This window comes from Scyliorhinus canicula, chromosome 7 (genome assembly GCF_902713615.1).
Source record: "Scyliorhinus canicula chromosome 7, sScyCan1.1, whole genome shotgun sequence".
In the NCBI taxonomy this organism is placed as follows: Eukaryota; Metazoa; Chordata; class Chondrichthyes; order Carcharhiniformes; family Scyliorhinidae; genus Scyliorhinus; species Scyliorhinus canicula.
Window position 1 is genome coordinate 6,979,051 of NC_052152.1, and position 19,999 is coordinate 6,999,049.

Consider the following 19,999-nt stretch of genomic DNA (forward strand, 5'->3'; position numbering starts at 1 on the left):
TCCCTTGAACATCTTTTGTTTATCTTTTAGCTTGTTCGGTTAATGCTGGGATAATATCGGCATGATGTTGCTGACATCATCTCCTCACATTAACAGAGCATAAGGGTTGGATTAGCATCAGCAGAAATGCATAAACTTCAGGGCACTACAGTTACTGCTCTTTCATCTATTTGAGACAATTAACCCATCACTCCCACACTGTTAGTAAATTCTTAGACTCAATCAGTGCATATTGTTTAATTCACTAAAAAGCTCAAAACCAGAATTATCAATTTGTGTCTCAAATTCATCATGAATTCAGAACGTTTGGAATTGCATTAAGTCATAAAATTCTCTCAAAGAAGGGCGCCTGATGGTCAGACTCTCTCTCTATAAAAGGGGTCCTGATGATGGGACTCTCTATAAAAGGGATTCCTGATGGTCAGACTCTCTATAAAAGGGGTCTCTGATGGTCAGACTCTCTCTATAAAAGGGGTCCCTGATGGTCAGACTCTGTATAAAAGGGGTCCCTGATGGTCAGACTCTCTATAAAAGGGGTCTCAGATGGTGGGACTCTCTATAAAAGGGGTCCTGATGGTGGGACTCGCTATAAAAGGGGTCCCTGATGGTCACACTCTCTATAAAAGGGGTCTCTGATGGTCAGACTCTCTCTATAAAAGGGGTCTCAGATGGTGGGACTCTCTATGAAAGGGGTCCTGATGGTGGGACTCTCTATAAAAGGGGTCTCTGATGGTCAGACTCTTTATAAAAGGGGTCCCTGATGGTCAGATTCTCTATAAAAGGGGTCTCTGATGGTCAGACTCTCTCTATAAAAGGGGTCTCTGATAGTCAGTCTCTCTATAAAAGGGATCCCTGATGGTCAGACTCTCTCTATAAAAGGGGTCCTGATGGTCAGACTCTCTCTATAAAAGGGGTCCTGATGGTCAGACTCTCTATAAAAGGGGTCTGATGGTCAGACTCTCTATAAAAGGGATCCCTGATGGTGGGACTCTCTCTATAAAAGGGGTCCCTGATACTCAGACTCTCTATAAAAGAGGTCCCTGGTCAGACTCTCTCTATAAAAAGGGTCCCTGATGGTCAGACTCTCTATAAAAGGGATCCCTGATGGTGGGACTCTCTCTATAAAAGGGGTCCCTGATGGTCAGACTCTCTATAAAAGGGGTCCCTGATGGTCAGACTCTCTATAAAAGGGGTCCCTGATGGTCAGACTCTCTATAAAAGGGGTCCCTGATGGTCAGACTCTCTATAAAAGGGGTCCCTGATGGTCAGACTCTCTATAAAAGGGGTCTCTGATGGTCAGACTCTCTATAAAAGGGGTCCCTGATGGTCAGACTCTCTATAAAAGGGGTCTCTGATGGTCAGACTCTCTATAAAAGGGGTCCCTGATGGTCAGACTCTCTATAAAAGGGGTCCCTGATGGTCAGACTCTCTATAAAAGGGGTCCCTGATGGTCAGACTCTCTATAAAAGGGGTCCTGATGGTGATACACTTGTTTGAATATATACACAGTTGATAAATGGATAGTGTGAGCATCGGATGCAGAAGTTCTTTGATTTGGGTGTGCAGAATAATGACAGTAAAAGAGCAGAAATCTCCCCTGGATCTGGAACAAAAGATTGGATTATAACTTGCACAAATTCAAAGCACAAATTGGTCTGAGTCCACAGCCCTGATTCTCATGCCAAGTCACCCACTGGTTCTGTTAATGTTATCAAAACACGATAGTTAAACACAATCTCGAATAATCTGCAGGGCCCAGCATGCATGGGCGAGGCTGATAAAACACACACAAAAGAGCCACGCACAAGCATCTGAATTAAGCTCAGTCATAGCTGAAGCCAGGCAAGCAGCGGCAGAGAGGGGGAGAGAGAGAGAGGGAGAGGGAGAGAGAGGGGGAGAGGGAGAGAGAGAGAGGGGGAGAGGAGAGGAGAGAGAGAGGAGAGAGGGAGAGAGGGGAGAGAGGGAGAGAGAGGGGGAGAGAGGGGGAGAGAGAGAGGGCGAGAGAGAGAGGGAGAGGGAGAGAGAGGGGGAGAGGGGAGAGAGAGAGAGGGAGAGAGAGAGGGGGGGGAGAGGGAGAGAGAGAGGGGAGAGAGAGAGGGGAGGAGAGAGAGAGGAGAGGAGAGGAGAGAGGGGGGGAGAGGGAGAGAGAGGGGGGGGGAGGAGAGAGAGAGAGGGAGAGGGAGAGAGAGGGGAGAGGGAGAGAGGGGGGGGAGAGGGAGAGAGAGGGGGAGAGGGAGAGAGAGAGGGAGAGAGGGAGAGAGAGGGGAGAGGGGATAGAGAGTGGGGAGAGGGAGAGAGAAAGGCAATTAAAGACCCGGCAGCCTGGGACATTTTAGTAATTCAGTTGATAAACTGTCTGGGAGAATCTTACAACAAATTGCGAGATTAGCTTGGATTCCTGGCAGCCACTGCCAATTCAGCGAGAGCGAAGCTTAACTTGCGCTAAAATGACACAAGGTGCTGCGAGAGACAGCAGGGTCGGACGTAACTGGAGGCGCACCAAGGTAGCTTTGAGGAGCGGGGCTTTGGGAGAACCAGGGCCTTAACGCATTGCACGTTCTCCGGCATTTCGAGAGCAGCGAAAGCAGAGCCACAAATAGCCACAAAGCAGAAAATACCAGAGAGCACTTAATTTCCCACTTGCACAGTCGTCTGCCTTTTTTTTTAATCCTCCACCTTTTAGTTCCCCTCACCCTTTTCCTTACCCTCTGCTGGATCTTGCTGTAGAACAGTCTCATGGATATTACCCGAACTGGAGCTTCGATGTTAGTGGCATATTGTACCACTGGGGCCACACACACATCAATTTACACACACGCCCTCACGCCTGCCCTCACGCCAGCTCAGGAACAGGCCCTTCGGCCCTCCCAGCCTGCGCCGATCCAGATCCTTTATCTAAACCTGTCGCCTATTTTCCAAGGCCTACTTCCCTCTGTTCCCCGCCCATTCATATATCTGTCTAGATGCATCTTAAATGATGCTATCGTGCCTACCTCTACAACCTGATTTACGCTGGCGTAAATCAAGGTTGGTCCTTACCAGCGGGATCCAGCTCCGTGGGCGGCCTCTGGGGTTCTTGGGGGGCACGGGGGGGATCTGGCCCGGGGGGTGCCCCCACAGTGGCCTGGCCCACGATCGGGGCCCACCGATCCGCGGGCGGGCCTGTGCCGTGGGGGCGCTCTATTCCTCCGCATGGGCCGCTGTGGTCCTCGCCATGGCCGATGCAGAGACAAACCCTCCCGTGCATGCGCGGGGATGACGCCAGCACATGCTGCCGCTCCCGTGCATGCACCAACTCGTGCCGGCTGGCAGAGGCCCTTTGGCGCCGGTTGGCGTGGCGCTAAGTCCCTTCCCCGCCAGCCAGCGCGGTGTAAACCACTCCGGGGCGAGCCTAGCCCCTGAAGGTGCGGAGGATTCGGCACCTTTGGGGCGGCCCGACGCTGGAGTGGTTCACCCCATTCCGTACCGCCGGGACCCCCCGCCCTGCCGGGTAGGGGAGACTCCCTTCCCTGAACTTGTTTTGCTATGCCGACTACTGTTTGGTAATCAGGCATGAGAAAGGCCATTTGGCCCATCCTGTTTACCCACCCAGAAAGACATCCCTCAATGTTTGAAATGACACCAAGAGCTATTCCTCCAATATCCAATCCAAGGTCAAAGTGCCAATCACCGTGTGAATAAGGGTCTCCTGTTAACTGCCCTAAATTTACCCTTTTCCAGTTTGATGGAGTCCAACTCACAAATTTAGTTGAAAGTAACATTCTGGATTTATCTTTTCACTTACTGAACAACCTCACCCACCCATATAAGACCAGCTCCAAGATAGGTCTTCCCTTGGTGAAGGGTCATCATCTCGTTACTTCCATCCCATAGCTCAGACTCCTGACAATCATTGCCGTTTAGTTGCCCCAAGGCATTTAAGGAGAGCGTTGTCAGATAAAAAAATTGACAGCGGGCCACATAAGGAGTTATCGGAGTGGTGACCCTCTGCTTGCTCATAGAGGTTGAGTAGCGTTCTAAAGGAAGAGAGGGAGTTAGCAAAGCAGAGATGTTTAGAAGGGACTTCCACCCAAGCAAGCAGCTCCAATGGTAAAATGGTGAAACTTGGGAAGGCTAAACAGGCCAAATTGGAGGGGCGCAGATATCCTGGAGGGTTATGTAGAGGCTGTAGGGTGTAGTGGAGGGTCCCTGATCAAGGTGACCATTCCTGGTGGCTGTGGCTGGCAGGATATTCAGCTGCAGCGTGACCTTAAACGCACCGTGGCTTCAACTGATATCAAGGGGCTTGTCGGCCTTACAGCGAAGATCACGAGCAGGTAAACCCTGGCCAATATGCTCACCCTACCCACCAGCCACCTACCCCGAGCTCCATATGCCCCCACCTCCCCCACTCCCAACCCCACCCCTCCGCCACCCACCCCAGCCCCTGTCTTCACTCTCCACCCCCTTGACTGGGAAACTGAGGCAAAACGGTGTGGGTCTTCTGGAAAATTCCCTGGCTGGGATCAACCTTCGGAGGGGGGGGGGGGGGGGGGGGGGGGGGAGCTGAGAACGTCCTGTTCCGTATTCGAACAAGCAGAGTTTGATGAGCCGAGATACGTTTGAGCAACAACAGGAGATGTTGGACGGGATAAAGGGGAACAATTGTCCCTTTGAACCTCTGACTTTTTTTCTAAACGGCCGTGTGGCTTTTTTCGATTTGAGATTTTAATGATTTATTGCAGTAGTTTTCAGCTCAATGGAAATAGATTATCAAGAGCGATATTTAATTCATGATGGAATGCATATGCCTGAGGCAGAGAGGTTTTTTTTAAAAAGAGAAATAATTTCTTGAAGTCTTTCCCTGTCATGTTTTATTCAGTGAGTTAAAGCAATTACACTGAGGAGGCAATCTCTTTTGAATCCTCAAAGAACTCACAGAGGTCTGTGACTCCGCCCCTTGTCTGACTGTAATCAGGACGAGCCAAGGGGAGTAAGTATCAGGAAAGTGCGGTTCAAAATGGAGATTACAGAACTGCACAAATGATTGGGTGATGCCAACACTGGCGTTTAAATATAGGGCACCTTCACCAGTCCCTAGTCTATTAATTCCCCCCACCCCCCACCCCCCCCCAGTCAATGGCATTTATTGCTCAGCAGGTAGCCAACAATGCTGCAGGTTTCCATCTCCGACCCAGGGAACACAACACAGAAACCCAAGCTGAAAGCCCCGGTGAGAGAGTGCCGAATTGTCGGATGGACCAAACCTTCAGAAGGGAGTTCTCCCTGTTTATCCTGGGGTATTTATACCCCAAACAATTTCAATTCAAATGAAAGACAAAGGGCGGGATTCTCCCCTACCCGGTGGGGCGGGCCGTACCGGCGCTGAGGAGTAGCGTGAACCACTCCGGCGTCGGGCCGCCCAGAAGGTGCGGAATCCGCCACACCTTCAGAGGGTAGGCCGGCACCGAAGGGCCTCCGCCGGCTAGCGCGAGTTGGCGCATGTGCGGCAGCGCCAGCGTGTGCTCCGATCGGTGGGCCCCGATCGCGGGCCAGGCCACCGTGGGGGCACCCCCCCGGGACCAGATCCCTCCGCGCCCCCCCCCCCCCCCCCCCCCCCCCCCGAGGACTCTGCAGGCTGCCCGTAGAACCAGGTCCCACCGGTACGGACCTGGTTTGATTTACGCCCGCAGGACCAGCCGAAAACGGGCGGCCACTCGGCCCATCGCGGGTCGGAGAGTTGCCGGGGAGGCCACTGCCAATGGCCCCGACCGGTACAGTGCGATTCCCGCCCCCGCCAAAACCCCGGCGCGGAGAATTCGGCAGCCGGCGGCAGGGTGTGATTCACGCCGCCCCCTGGCGATTCTCCGACCCTGCGGGGGTCAAAGAATCCAGCCCAAATTATCTGGTAATTAACACTGTCCCCATCAAACACTCCCAGGACAGGTACAGCACGGGGTTAGATACAGAGTAAAGCTCCCTCTACACTGCCCCCATCAAACACTCCCAGGACAGGTACAGCACGGGGTTAGATACAGAGTAAAGCTCCCTCTACACTGTCCCCATCAAACACTCCCAGGACAGGTACAGCACGGGTTAGATACAGAGTAAAGCTCCCTCTACACTGTCCCCATCAAACATTCCCAGGACAGGTACAGCACGGGGTTAGATACAGAGTGAAGCTCCCTCCATACTGTCCCCATCAAACACTCCCAGGACAGATACAGTTCGGGGTTAGATACAGAGTAAAGCTCCCTCTACACTGTCCCCATCAAACACCCCCAGGACAGGTACAGCACGGGGTTAGATACAGAGTAAAGCTCTCTCTACACTGTCCCCACCAAACACTCCCAGGACAGGTACAGCACAGGGTTAGATACAGAGTAAAGCTCCCTCTGCACTGTCCCCAACAAACACTCCCAGGACCGGTACAGCACAGGGTTAGATACAGAGTAAAGCTCCCTCTACACTGTCTCCATCAAACCCTCCCAGGACAGGTACAGCACGGGGTTAGATACAGAGTAAAGCTCCCTCTGCACTGTCCCCAACAAACACTCCCAGGACAGGTACAGCACAGGGTTAGATACAGAGTAAAGCTCCCTCTGCACTGTCCCCAACAAACACTCCCAGGGCAGATACAGCACACATGAGCTAATAAACTCAGATTGAATTGCATGTTGATTTACACCTTCATTATCTCAGTGTGGACCTGTGACCCGTTCCCCAAAGTGAAAGACTAGTGTAGACCCACCATGCCACCTCGATCCCTGGGCAGCCATTGCTATTATGTTTACACTGATTTGCAGTTTCGGGAACATGTGGGGTCAATACTCATCCCAGGTGATGACCCACATAAACCATGTTGGAATTCTCTGATTATTGTGCTTAATTTCAATGGAAAATGTGCTGTGGCCACAAACCTCTCTATCGCAATGTGACCTTCTCCAGCTGCACAACCCTCCACAATATCTGCTCTCCTCAATTCCGGCTTCTTGTACGATTCTAATTGTAACCAGTTCGCCATTGGTGGCCGTGCCTTCAGCTGCCAAGTATCTAAGCTCGGGAGCACCCTCCCTCAATCCCTTCCATGCTCTATCCACTTCCCTTCCTTCAAAACATAGCTCCTTGACCAAGCTTTTGGTCATCTGTGCAAGAGCTCCTTGTGTGGATCGGTGTCATATTTTGTTTGATAACAGTCCTGGAGACGTACCTTGGGATGTTTTTACAACATTAAAGGTGCTCTATAAATGTGGTTGTTGCTGACCTCTAACTGATGTGGTTTCCAGCTCCAGATTTAAATCATTCTTGACCAATCAACATTCCAGTCACTGTGCTAACGCCCTGAGGTCCCTTTCCACCGTTTCCCACCATGCACGCTGTCCAAAATCCCTCCTGCCTCTCGCTGATGTAACGCACGAGGCTGAGAGAGCTTCAGAGTCAGAGGCAGCATTTGTATTTTTTTTCTACCTATCAATTTTCCAGCAGAAAGATAAAGCAGCAGCAACAAGACCACAGGGAAGCAAGAGCAGCCGGCAGGGAAAGCGTCACCCACTTCAAACGGAGCGTCGCCTGAGAGCAGGAGCCTATCAGACTACACTCTGGGGGGAATACACTTGCTTTTTCTTAGACTCTCCCCTTCCCCTTCCTGCACGTCTGCCTCCACACCCCCCTCCAGCCCCCACTCTCCCACCGCCCCTTCATGCCCCCACACCCCCCTCCTACCCCACCCCCCTCCTGCCCCCACTCCTCCACACCCCCCTCCTACCCCCACACCCCTCCTACCCCACACCCCCTCCTACCCCACCCCCCTCCTGCCCCCACTCCTCCTGCCCCCACTCTCTCACCGCCCCCCCTGCCCCCACACCCCCTCCCACCCCACACCACCTCCTACCCCACCCCCTCCTCCCCCCACTCTCCCACCGCCCCCTCCTGCCCCCACACCCCCTCCTACCCCACACCGCCTCCTACCCCACCACCCCTCCTGCCCCCACAGTCCCTCCTGCCCCCACCCCCTCCTGCCCCCACTCCTCCACACTCCCCTCCTGCCCCCACTCTCCCACCGCCCCCTCCTGCCCCCACACCCCCCTCCTACCCCACACCCCCTCCTGCCCCCACCCCCTCCTGCCCCCACTCATCCACACCCCCTTTCTACCCCACCCCCTCCAACCCCATCCCCCTCCTGCCCCCACCCCCTCCTACCCCCACCCCCTCCTACACCACACCCCCTCCTAACCCACACCCCCCTCCTGCCCCCATTCTTCCCCACACCCCCTCCTGTCCCACTCTCCCACACACCCCCTCCTGCCTCCACTTCTCCACACCCCCTCCTGCCCCCACCCCCTCCTGCCCCCACTCCTCCACACCCCCTCCTGCCCCCACCCCCTCCTGCCCCCACTCCTCCACATTCCCCCCTGCCCCCACTCCCCAACACCCCCCACCTGCCCCCACTCCCCAACACCTCCCTCCAGCCGGCACTCCCCAACACCCCCCTCCCGCACCCACTCCTCCACTCTCCCCTACTGTCCCCACTCTCCCACAACCCATCCTGCCCCCACTCCCCAACACCCCCCTCCAGCCGGCACTCCCCAACACCCCCCTCCCGCACCCACTCCTCCACTCTCCCCTACTGTCCCCACTCTCCCACAACCCATCCTGCCCCCACTCCCCTCCTGCCCTCACTCTTCCACACGCCCCTCCTACCTGCACACTCCCCCCTGCCCCCACTCCCCTACTGCCCCCACTCTCCCACGCTCCCCTCCTGCCCTAACCCCTCCACACTCCCCTTCCTGCACCTCTACCCCCACATTCACCTCCTGCCCCCACTCCTCTACACTCCCCTCCTGCCCCCCCCTCCCCACTCCACAAATAAGCTGTTCCTCACCTGAAGGTTCTAATTTATGGGTGGCAGGTACTCGCCAGTACCGCACCACCAGGTTCTTTCATCACCTGGGGGCAAGGACAGTGGGAGCGTTGGCAGAACCTCACCCATCACCCACTCACTGAGGATCAAGGGCTTTGACTCTATGCACCCCAGGGTCACTGGGAGCAACTGCATTAATTGAGGTCGCCCTAACACAGTGTGGACTGGAGATAGGGATAGTCTGTTATTAAATTCCACTCCTTTTAGTGGATTGTTCAAACTCTGTTTTGTTGTCTCGGTGTGTGTTTGTGATCATGTATGCATATGTGCCTCTGTATGTTTGTGTGTGTGTGTTTTGGATAGATGTCAATGTCTTTGACGGTAAGGTTGTTAGGTGTATGATTGAAAGTGCATATTGCAATGAAATGGTTTTGAAGCCTATATTTCTGGGTCTGTCCCTAATCAAAACAGAAACTAGGCCCAGGTTTCTGGGTGAAAAGTTTGCTCATTGGGTTTTCTGGCTGTGACCTCAGAATTCCGAGGAATGAGTCCGCGGCCAGTTCCCAGGGAAATGGAAGAGCAACTGGGAGGAATAAACCAGGTTGGGAGATTTTGGCCTGTGGTCAGAACACGTACACGGGCTGCAAATGTTCAGTGTTGCTTCAGTCAGCGGTCAGAAGAGGTTGTGAAATACTGTGGGAGCAGTCGGGACGTGCTGAGGAGCTGGGTGGTTTTTACCAGGGCCATCCACGCCGCTCTCTGGAATTGAGTGGGCAGGTGACTCTTGTGAATGGGGTGAAGGAGGTTCGGCGAGAGTGTGCGTCCTTTTTGGTGACAATCATGGGCGAGATTCTCTCACTCCGGGATGGGCCGAGCGGCCACGCAAAAAAAGCCGAGTCCCGCCGGCGCCGTTCACACCTGCTCTTACCCGGCGGGACCTCGCCGTGGATGCATCCGGGGGCGGCCTGGTGGAGGGAGGGGGGTCGACCCTTGGGGGGGACGCCGCTGTGGCCTGGCCCACGGTTGGGGCCTACCGATCGGCGGGCCGGCCTCTCCGGCTGGGGCCTCTTTTGTTCCGCGCCATGTTGCAGCCCTACACCATGTTGCGTTGGGGCCGCGCAGAGAAGGGAGCCACTGCACATGCGTTACAATCTCGCCGGTCCCACTGAGCATGCGCAGACCCCCGGGGGCACCCATCTGACGCCGGGGATTGGCAGATGGAGCGGTGTGGGTCACTCCAGTGCCGTACTGGCCCCCTGTAGGGGTCAGAATCGCTGCTCCTGCGGCCATGTTGACGCCGTCGAGAAACACGAAGGCGTTTACGACGGAGTCAACACTTAGCCTCAGAATCAGAGAATCCCGACCCATGTCTTTTGAGCCCAGATGGCGTGGAGTGGTTGTTGGATGCTCCCTGTTGAAGAAACCGTGTGTGACGAGAAGTAATGAAACTACTGGAGGAAGATTGAGTTGTGAAAGACGTTTGGATTGCACAGCTGGTACCACATATGCTACCTGAGAAATCGGTGTCATTTACTTTTGCTTTACGAACAATTTAAAGTGTGTCTACCAAAAACAATTTGTTAATTTGTGTTTAATTTATGCTGGTTTTAGTTTGATTGTTACGGTAAAGAGAAATCTTGTCTGGTCCATTGGGGTCATTTGACAAGTTTGGTGGTTTTACGTTACTAGTCTCCACAGGGATTGTGATAAAATGTCTGTGTTTTTGCGTGTGGATATATGTGTGTGTGAGTTTGTGTGTGTTTGTGTTTGTGAGCATGCGAGCGTTTAGGTACGTGTGTGTATCTTGTGAGTGTGTGTCTAAGTCTGAGCGTGTGGGAGTATCAGCCCGTGAGTCAGCTTGTCTGAGTAAGCATGTGCGCCAGTGTGGACCCGCATGGGAGCGAGTGTGCGGGCAGTTGTGTGTGCGATTGTGTGTGCGTGTGGGAGTCTGTGTGGGTGTCTGAGTGTGAGTGTATGAGTATCTATACTTGAGTGCCTCAGTGTGTGGTCCACATTATAAATCAGGTGCCTTCAGGCAACCCGCTGAACCATCACACACTTCACACCAGAAAAAATCAAATCTATCCATTTTCTTTCAAATACCTTCAAGTGAGATCAATGAAATTGTCAGTGGAATTCACTGAGTCAGGCTTTTGAGGACTTGTTTTAAGAGGAAGGTTCCAGCTGCTGTATTAACACAGTCTGTGGTGTAATCGCTACACTCTAATCCCTCATGGCAAGGCTGTGTATTACTCACTTTGCGTTCTGTTATACCCACCCCCCCCTCCCCCAGCAAGTTAAACAACATCAGTGAAGGTAATGGGGAGAGGCTGATAGCAGAACAGCACAGAGCGTTTACAATCATGCTATCTATATGAAAGGAGTGATGATTACTTACCGACAGGGTGTACTGGACACAGGACACAATGGAGTGGGTGGAGATAACAAAGGATTTGATAGTTTTTTTTTAAGGAGGAAAAAAATAGAGAAATCATGAAGTTAGAATGAATGAAGCATTCGATGTTCACATAGAGGGTGGATAACTTTATCACCACACTCAACAGCCTCAGGTAGCAATAGGCCACACTTCATTCCTGGATCTGTGCACCACTTGCTTTTTTAATTGGAGCTATAATGGTGGGCAGGTGGGATTGAGGGATATGGGGCGAAGGTGGTGGGTCAGTGGGATTGAGGGATATGGGGCGAAGGTGGTGGGTCAGTGGGATTGAGGGATGTGGGGAGAAGGCGGGTTGGTGGGATTGAGGGATATGGGGCGAAGGTGGTGGGTCGGTGGGATTGAGGGATATGGGGAGAAGGTGGGTTGGTGGGATTGAGGGATATGGGGAGAAGGCGGGTCGGTGGGATTGAGGGATATGGGGCGAAGGTGGTGGGTCAGTGGGATTGAGGGATATGGGGAGAAGGTGGGTAGGTGGAATTGAGGGATATGGGGAGAAGGCAGGTCGGTGGGATTGAGGGATATGGGGAGATGGTGGGTTGGTGGGATTGAGGGATATGGGGAGAAGGTGGGTAGGTGGGATTGAGGGATATGGAGAGAAGGCGGGGAGGTGGGATTGAGGGATATGGGAAGAAGGCGGGTAGGTGAGATTGAGGGACATGGGGAGAAGGTGGGTAGGTGGGATTGAGGGATATGGGGAGAAGGGATTGAGGGATATGGGGAGAAGGCGGGTAGGTGGGATTGAGGGATATGGGAAGAAGGCGGGTAGGTGAGATTGAGGGATATGGGGAGAAGGTGGGTAGGTGGGATTGAGGGATATGGGGAGAAGGCGGGTAGGTGAGATTGAGGGATATGGGGAGATGGTGGGTAGGTGGGATTGAGGGATATGGGGAGAAGGTGGGTAGGTGGGATTGAGGGAGATGGGGAGAAGGTGGGGAGGTGGGATTGAGGGATATGGGGAAAAGTTGGGTAGGTGGATTGAGGGATATGGGGAGAAGGTGGGTAGGTGGGATTGAGGGATATGGGGAGAAGGTGGGAAGGTGGGATTGAGGGATATGGGAAGAAGGTGGGTCAGTGGGATTGAGGGATATGGGGAGAAGGTGGGTAGGTGGGATTGAGGGATATGGGGAGAAGGTGGGTAGGTGGGATTGAGGGATGTGGGGAGAAGGTGGGTAGGTGGGATTGAGGGATATGGGGAGAAGGTGGGTAGGTGGGATTGAGGGATGTGGGGAGAAGGTGGGTAGGTGGGATTGAGGGATATGGGGAGAAGGTGGGTAGGTGAGATTGAGGGATATGGGGAGAAGGCGGGTAGGTGGAATTGAGGGATACGGGGAGAAGGTGGGTAGGTGGGATTGAAGGATATGGGGAGAAGGTGGGTAGGTGAGATTGAGGGATATGGGGAGAAGGTGGGTAGGTGGGATTGAAGGGTGAGGCCTTTTCTTGCTCCCAGATGTTACATTTTAGACAGTGAGTTGTAAAGTGGAGTAGCTGAAACCTCAGCAGTTGAGTGTGAATGACATATTTATGAAGAGCAATCAGTGCTCTTCGAATCATGAGTAAAAGTTTACAATCATTGTGTATCAGGAAAGGGTTTGAAACAAAAAAAAACAAAGATAGTCATTTGATGACAAACACAATAACCTGCAAGAAAACATGCAAAATCTCACATCTTAAACAGTTGATCGCGGATTCAGAAGAAAGAGAGGAATTTTTATTGCACCTCCTCTGTACGCCCACCAGAATTGAGGTCTCTCAATGTCATCAATGTTTGGGCAGTGTGAATATCATAGAATCATAGAATAGTTGTGGTGCAGAACGAGGCCATATAGCCCGTCGTATCAATGTTAGCTCTCTGGAAGAACCATTCACTGAATCCCTGCTTCTCCCCTGCAGTCCTGAAAACCGTTTTGCTGCAGGTAATCATCCAATTCTCTTTTGACGGTCTTGTCTAAACTTGCCAGTCCTCCGCACGCTCGGGCGGTGCATTCCCCATCTTAACCCATCGCTGCGTCAGCGCATTTTTAAAAAGTCGAAACCTCGGGACATCACTCTGAGCGACGCGAAGGAACAAAATCGCTTAAGCAATTCACAAAATTGTCATGTTTTACTTTGTAACTTTCTTTGAACTCTTAGGAGTTATTGTCATTTTGGGAGATGGTGGGGTAAAGGACTACTCATGTCAAGAATTATCCAGTTGGGTGATGAAGTATCCCCTTGATTTCTGATTGGTGTGGGAAGTAGTGTGCCATCACATTGGCAGTTTCTGGTGACCAATGGTGAGATTGCAGATCTGGCGGGGGGTGGTGGTGGGGCGGTGGGGGGGAGGGGTCGGAGTGCTCGGCTGCAGAAGTTGGTGTTATGATTTCATGTGGCAAAACCTCCAACAATGCTCCCAACTAGAGTTGGGAGCCCTCCTATCCGCCCCCCCCCCCCCCCCCCCCCCCCCCCCCCCCACCCACCCCCCACTGCTGTGGCAGTGTCCAGATAAGACACCCAGCATGCACCAGGTAACCGGAAAGAGCCACCATGTTGTTTGTCTGCTTACCTCGTACAGTCAGAGTGGCAGTGGCTTCAACCATCCCCACGCGATTTTCCCCGACACAGGTGAAGGTTCCCTGATCGCCGTTGCTCACCCTCTTGATGCGCAGGGTGTTGTCTTCCTTAATGTCATACCTAAAGGAACAGAGTTGGGAGAATGATTCTTTATGAGACGACGTTTATGGCTTGTTCTCTTTGGATTTCCACTGTTTCTACCTTTTCATCATTTAGAAAGTCCCCCGTTTTATCCTTTTTAGTTTCAGAGTGGATGGCCTCACATTTGCCCACATTTTCCATTCGCTATCAACGTCTCTTTGTGATCCATGTTTCCATCTAAACTACTCACAAATCCATTTGTGTCATTGTCAAATTCGGATATCTGACTCTCTATACCATCAAATAGGTCAGCACTCATAGAAGCCCTCCAGTGCTGAAGGAGGCCATTCAGCCCATCGAGATGGCGCCGACCCTGCGAAAGAGCACCCCACCTGAGCCCGCTCCCCCTGCAACCCCATTACCCACCTAACGTTTTGGAAAGGGAAATTTAGCATAGCCAATCCACTTAACCTGCACATCTTTGAACCGTGGGAGGAAACCGGAGCACCACGCGGACACGGGGAGAACATGTAAACTCCGCATAGACAGTCACCCCAGGCCGGAATCGAACCTGGGTCCCTGGCACTGTGAAGCAGCAGTGCTATCCACTGTGCCACGTTGAAGGCCAGACCAGGAAAGGACGGCAGATTTCCTTCCCCAAAGGACATTAGTGAACCAGATGAGTTTTTACAATAAATCGGTGATAGTTTCATGGCCACCATTACTGAGAATAACTTGAGATTCCAGATCTTATTCATTGAATTTAAATTCTAACAGCTGCTATACTGAAATTTTGACCAATGTCACTGCAGCATTGAATTATAGGATTATTAGTCGAGTGGTGTTACCACTACCCCACCGTCTCCCAGTCTCTACCCATCTCTGGTTGACACTTAACCGTCTGCCAAAGCTTTTACAACTGAGTGTTTTGTTACTCCCATTCAGAGGGTAATTAAAGGTTAACCATGTTGACATGGGACAAGCGTCACACATTGGTTCAGACCAGGTAAGACTATAAGAAATAGGGGCAAGGGTAGACCATTCAGCTCATTGAGTCTACTCCGCCATTCAATAAGATCAAGGCTGATCTGATAGCAATTTTAACTCCATTTTCCTTCCGACCCCTCATAGCCACAGAATTCAAACTCCCCAAGTACCGAGGTTGGGGTTTGAACCCATGTTCACTGAATTAATTAAACAGTAATTATGGAGGGACTGAGACCATTTGTGAAGCCTCAGGCTAAGCTTCCTAATGCAGCATTGGCCGAACCTCAAGCCCAGAATGTGCACCATGACTCAGTGCCAAGGTGAGGGTCAGATTTGACCAGTACTGATGTTAGGATTGAGTTCTGCTTGTAAGGACAGCAACTTACATTGAAATAGCCCTTTAACATAAAGTCCCTAGACACTTCACAGAAACGTTATCAGGCAAAATTTGTCACTGAACCAATCTAAAGAGAGATTAGGATGCCGGCCTGCATAGTGGTCAGCACTGCTGCCTCACAGCGCCAGGGGCCCGGGCTCAAGTCTGGCCTTGGGTGACTGCCCGTGTGGAGTTTGCACGTTCTCCCCGTGTCCGCGTGGGTCTCCTCCAGGTGCTCTGGTCCAGAGATATGCAGATTAGGTGGATAGGCCATGATAAACTGTCCTTTCGGTCCAAAGATGTGCAGGTTAGATGGATTGGTCATGATACATTTTCCCTCCGTGTCCAAAGATGTGCAGGTGGCGTGGGGTTACAGGGATGGGATGGTGGAGCGGGTCTGGGTGGGGTGCTCTTTCAGACGGTCGGTGCAGACCCGATGGGCTGAATGGCCTTCATCTGCACTACTGGGATTCAACGAAATGTCTCCGGGTTTGGTCACAGATACGTTTGGAAGTCCTAAAAGTGTGGATGAGGACGAGAGGTGGAATGGTTTGGGGAGAGAATACCAGAGCCTCGGACCTAGGCAACTGAGGACATGACCGAACAGATATATTCGATGGCCCAGGTGTAAAGAGGGCTTGTGGCACCGTGGGTAGCACCCCTACCTCTGGGCCAGAAGCTCTGCGTTCAAGTCCATCACCGGGGCTTGCTGACCACGGAAGGAGCGTTCATAACGTGGTTCAACATGTTGATAAGCAGCTCGGCAATACTTTCCCACACTACACCCCGAAAGGAAAAACAGTGTGTGTGTGAAGACCAAATGGCCTAACCTCCAGTCCTTCCTCGGAAAGAGAATTCCAAAGTTTACTGATCCGCTGAGAGACAGTTTTTACTCAACTCTGCCTCCAACGGAAGAAGTCATTCCTGGGGCGGGATTCTCTGACCTCCGCCGGGTGGGAGAATCGGCGGGGGTCGGCGTGAATCCCGCCCCGCTGTCCTCCCAATTCTCCACCCCCCAAAAACCGGCGTGGCGTGAGTTGCGCCGCCCGCCTTGGAGAATGGCGGCGTCCGGCGCGACTCAATGGGCCTTGGGGCTGTCCGGATTCTCCGGCCCGCGATGGGCCAAAGTCCTGCCCGTTCTATGCCGGTCCCGCCAGCGTAAATTGGAGTTGGTCCCATACTGGCGGGACCTGGCTGCGCGGGCGGGCTCTGGGTTCTTGGGGGGATCTGTCCCCGGGAGGTGCCCCCATGGTGTCCTGGCCTGCGGTCGGGGCCCATCGATCTGCGGACAGGCCTGTGCCGTGGGGTCACTCTATTCCCTCTGCACCGGAGGCCATGGTCATCCTCGATTCCCACTGTGGAAGTGACTCCATGTGTGCATGCACTTGGATGACACCAGCACGCGCTGGCGCACCTGTGCATGCGCTGACTCACTCCGGCCGGCGGAGGCCCTTCGGCGCCGGTTGGCGTGGCGCCAGGCCCCTATCCGGCCGGCCGGCGGGGTGCCAACCACTCCGGGGCGGGCCTAGCCCCTGAAGGAGCAGAGGATTCCGCAACGCCCAAACGCCAGAGTGGTTCACGCAACTCCGTCCCGCCGGGACCCCCCCACCCCGCCGGGTACGGGAAAATCCCGACCCAGAAGTGCACAGCGAGTAAGGATTCACTTGGCAAAAAAATATTCCCTACAGCAATAAGGGTGACCTCCCTGCAATACCCGATCTTTTTGTGCAAAAACGGTGGGCAAAATAAAAGACTCTGGCGACAGGCAAAATGCCACCGCAGAATTGTCCACGGTGCAAGTCATTCGGAAAAAAAATGATATCGCTGGGTGTTCAGATTCAAATTCCAACACAAGTTAGTGTGATTTTCGCTTAATGAAAAGCTGACAGTTTCTCCGAGCAGACCTGAGGTGAATTGTGTGATTAACGCTGCTTTCACAATGCAGTGATGACAGTCTGTGTGGGGTGAGTATGTTTTGGAATGTGTAATGTTACCGGGTGACAAAGCGAGGAACGGAAAACTGTGAAGCAAACATTTTGTTCTCCTCACTGAAAGCAAGAAAGGACGTGCATTGCCATAGCACCTTCAATGGTGCCAGGATGGCCCAAAATGCTTGACAGCCAATGAAGTACTTTTCTGAGGTGTCGCCATTATGGCGATGCAGGAAAGGCATCGGCTGATTTGAGCACACGTACCTCCCACAAAATGCAATGTGTCACTGACTGGACAATCCTTTCGATGTGTTGGTTGAGGAGGTAAATATTGGCCAGGACACTGGGGAGGACCACCCACACCCCTCCTCGAAGTAGTGGCCACGGAATCGTTTCTTTCTCCTGCGGAAGACTAAAATGTAGCATTCCTTATCCTCGTCAATCACCGGGCGGCAGGTGGCGCAGTGGTTAGCACTGCTGCCTATGTCGCTGAGGGCCTGGGTTCGAATCCCAGCCCTGGGTCACTGTCTGTGTGGAGTTTGCATATTCTCCCCGTGTCTGCGTGGGTTTCACCCCCGCAACCCAAAGATGTGCAGGTTAGGTGGATTGGCCATGCTAAATTGCCCCTTAATTGGGAAAAGAAAATTGGGTACTCTAAATTTAAAAAGAAATATTTTTAAATCTTCGTCAATCAAGATTTATTTAAAAATCAGCGAGGGTGAGACTGCACTCAAGCTTGTAGCACGAGCGAATAAGGTTGGCTTTTCCCCTTCAGGTGAAGAAGTCTCTCAATTTGAACTCTGGGAACTGGGTTCAAATGCAGCTCAAGGTGAGATGGAGTGCAAAGCGGGAGCGCCGTCATTCTGGCAGGGCTGAGGTGTGTGCAAGCAACTGCTGACAGACACACATGAGACAGAGAACAAAACATGAGCAGCTCGGAAACAGTGCTTAATCAGTGGCTTTCCACCTGATTGACAAAGTGCTGAGCTCGCTCTGTGGACAGAGTGTAATTATGGGGCAGAAGGAAAATTGCAGACCAGGTAGAATGCCGCAAGAAAACAATGTGTTTGCCGCAGACTTTGCTGAAATTATAGACATCTCCGCTCCCACCTTTGAGGCTGACGGTGTGAAATATTGCTTAATTAACCCTTCGAGGACTGGACCAGCAGAGAACAGCCCATGAGGTGAAAGGATAATTGGATATTTGGAATGTCCATTGGGGCTAACAGTGAATGGAGCTGTATTTTCAGACTGCCCTTTATTTCTGAATGGCTCCTGCCCTTGCCCATCACCTCCTCCCTTGAAAGTTTTGACTCCGTATGCACGCACATATGGACATACAAATTAGGAGAAGGAGGAGGCCATTCGGCCCCTCGAAGCTGCTCCGCCATCCAATAAGATCATGGCTCATCTGAGCATTGCCTCAACGCTACATTCTTGCCGATCTCCTAATGCAGCACAGCTCCAAGGGTGCCCTCCCGCGTCCTGCTTAAGAGGCCCCCCCCTCCTCTTGGGCGAAGAAATATGTGATAGGAGGATGGAGGTTCACAGCCCATACCCAACCGTGGCCTCATTGGGATACCCTCCACCCCCCACTGGAGATGTACCTTCCAATCACTGGACTGTGTCAGAAGTTTACACAGATAATCCAAGAAAGTGGCTGAGGCCACATATTGGGGTTGTGGTGATGACAATCGCTGGACTAGTAATTTGGAGGCCCAGGCTAATGGTCTGGCCACATGGGGATAATGTCTCACCATGGAATTTAAAATGTAATTAATCAATTCAAATAATAAAAAAATCTGGGTCTAAATCTTTGGGATGTTGGGAGCGCAACCTCGCTATTCAAAGTGTTGGCGGGGAGCACACGTCAGCCAAATCCAGCAGCCCCACAAGCGAGCTTGACTGGCATAAGGCGGGATTTCCACCCCTCACTCAGGAGAGCTGACGGTCAATCAGATTGGCCAGCCACACTCCAGCCCCTCCAGCAACAGCGCTGCAGTGACCGGAAGAGGATATGCTCCAACGAGCCTGAGGCTAAGGCCTCGGAATCAGAGCCTAGGTAAGTGAATGGGGTCTAAAGGCGGGGACATGTTGGTGGGTTAGGGGGTGGCAGGTCCGGTCACCGGGTCCAATGGGAGGACGGGGGTGGGGGGGGGGGGGGGGGGGGAGTGCACCTGGTCAGAAAGGGGCTTCTGATGGAGACGGTCCACCTGCCCTTCTTACCCAAAATCTAATGTTCCTTATTTCCAGATTTCGCCCACATTTCTGCAATCCCCCCCGCCAGCCTAAAAATTGAGGCTGGGCAGACACGGTCTTTAAATAGCCATTAATTGGTCACTTAAGGAGCTTTATTGGGGCAGAGGTGGGCTTCCTGTCCAAGGGCAGGCTGGACCCAGGAAGGAATTCTGACTGAGCACTTTCACACCCATTCCCCCCCTCTCCACCCTTAGAAAATGCTGAGAAATCGACGGGGAGCAGTAAAACCTTGGCACTGAAATTGAAAGCACATCTCAGTCACAGTGACCATGAAACTATCATTGATCGTCTTAAAAACCCATTTAATGCCTTTTAGGGAGAGAGGTCTACCTGGCCTGGCTCACAGGCGACTGAAGCAATGTGGTTGACTCATTTGACTCTGAAATAGCCGAGCAAGCCACTCATTTCAAGGCCATTTCAAGGATGGGGAACAATTAAGACCATAAGACATAGGAGTGGAAGTAAGGCCATTCGGCCCATCGAGTCCACTCCGCCATTCAATCATGGCTGATGGGCAT

The 19,999-nt window shown here is 52.6% G+C and overlaps 1 protein-coding gene across 18 annotated transcripts in view; it reads right to left on the minus strand.

Annotated features, from left to right (window-relative positions):
- The window catches only part of robo2 (roundabout, axon guidance receptor, homolog 2 (Drosophila)), a 1,648,725-nt gene that overhangs the window by 164,926 nt on the left and 1,463,800 nt on the right, over positions 1-19,999 (minus strand). For 13 of the 18 annotated variants that reach the window (XM_038801330.1, XM_038801331.1, XM_038801324.1 and 10 more), the window contains 2 exons: positions 13,840-13,967; positions 11,238-11,249 (listed from right to left, as the gene is read on the minus strand). In XM_038801330.1, the coding sequence (XP_038657258.1) occupies positions 11,238-11,249; positions 13,840-13,967 (140 nt within the window). The remainder of the gene's footprint in view (positions 1-11,237; positions 11,250-13,839; positions 13,968-19,999) is intronic. The other 5 variants (XM_038801325.1, XM_038801327.1, XM_038801333.1 and 2 more) reach the window with 1 other exon arrangement.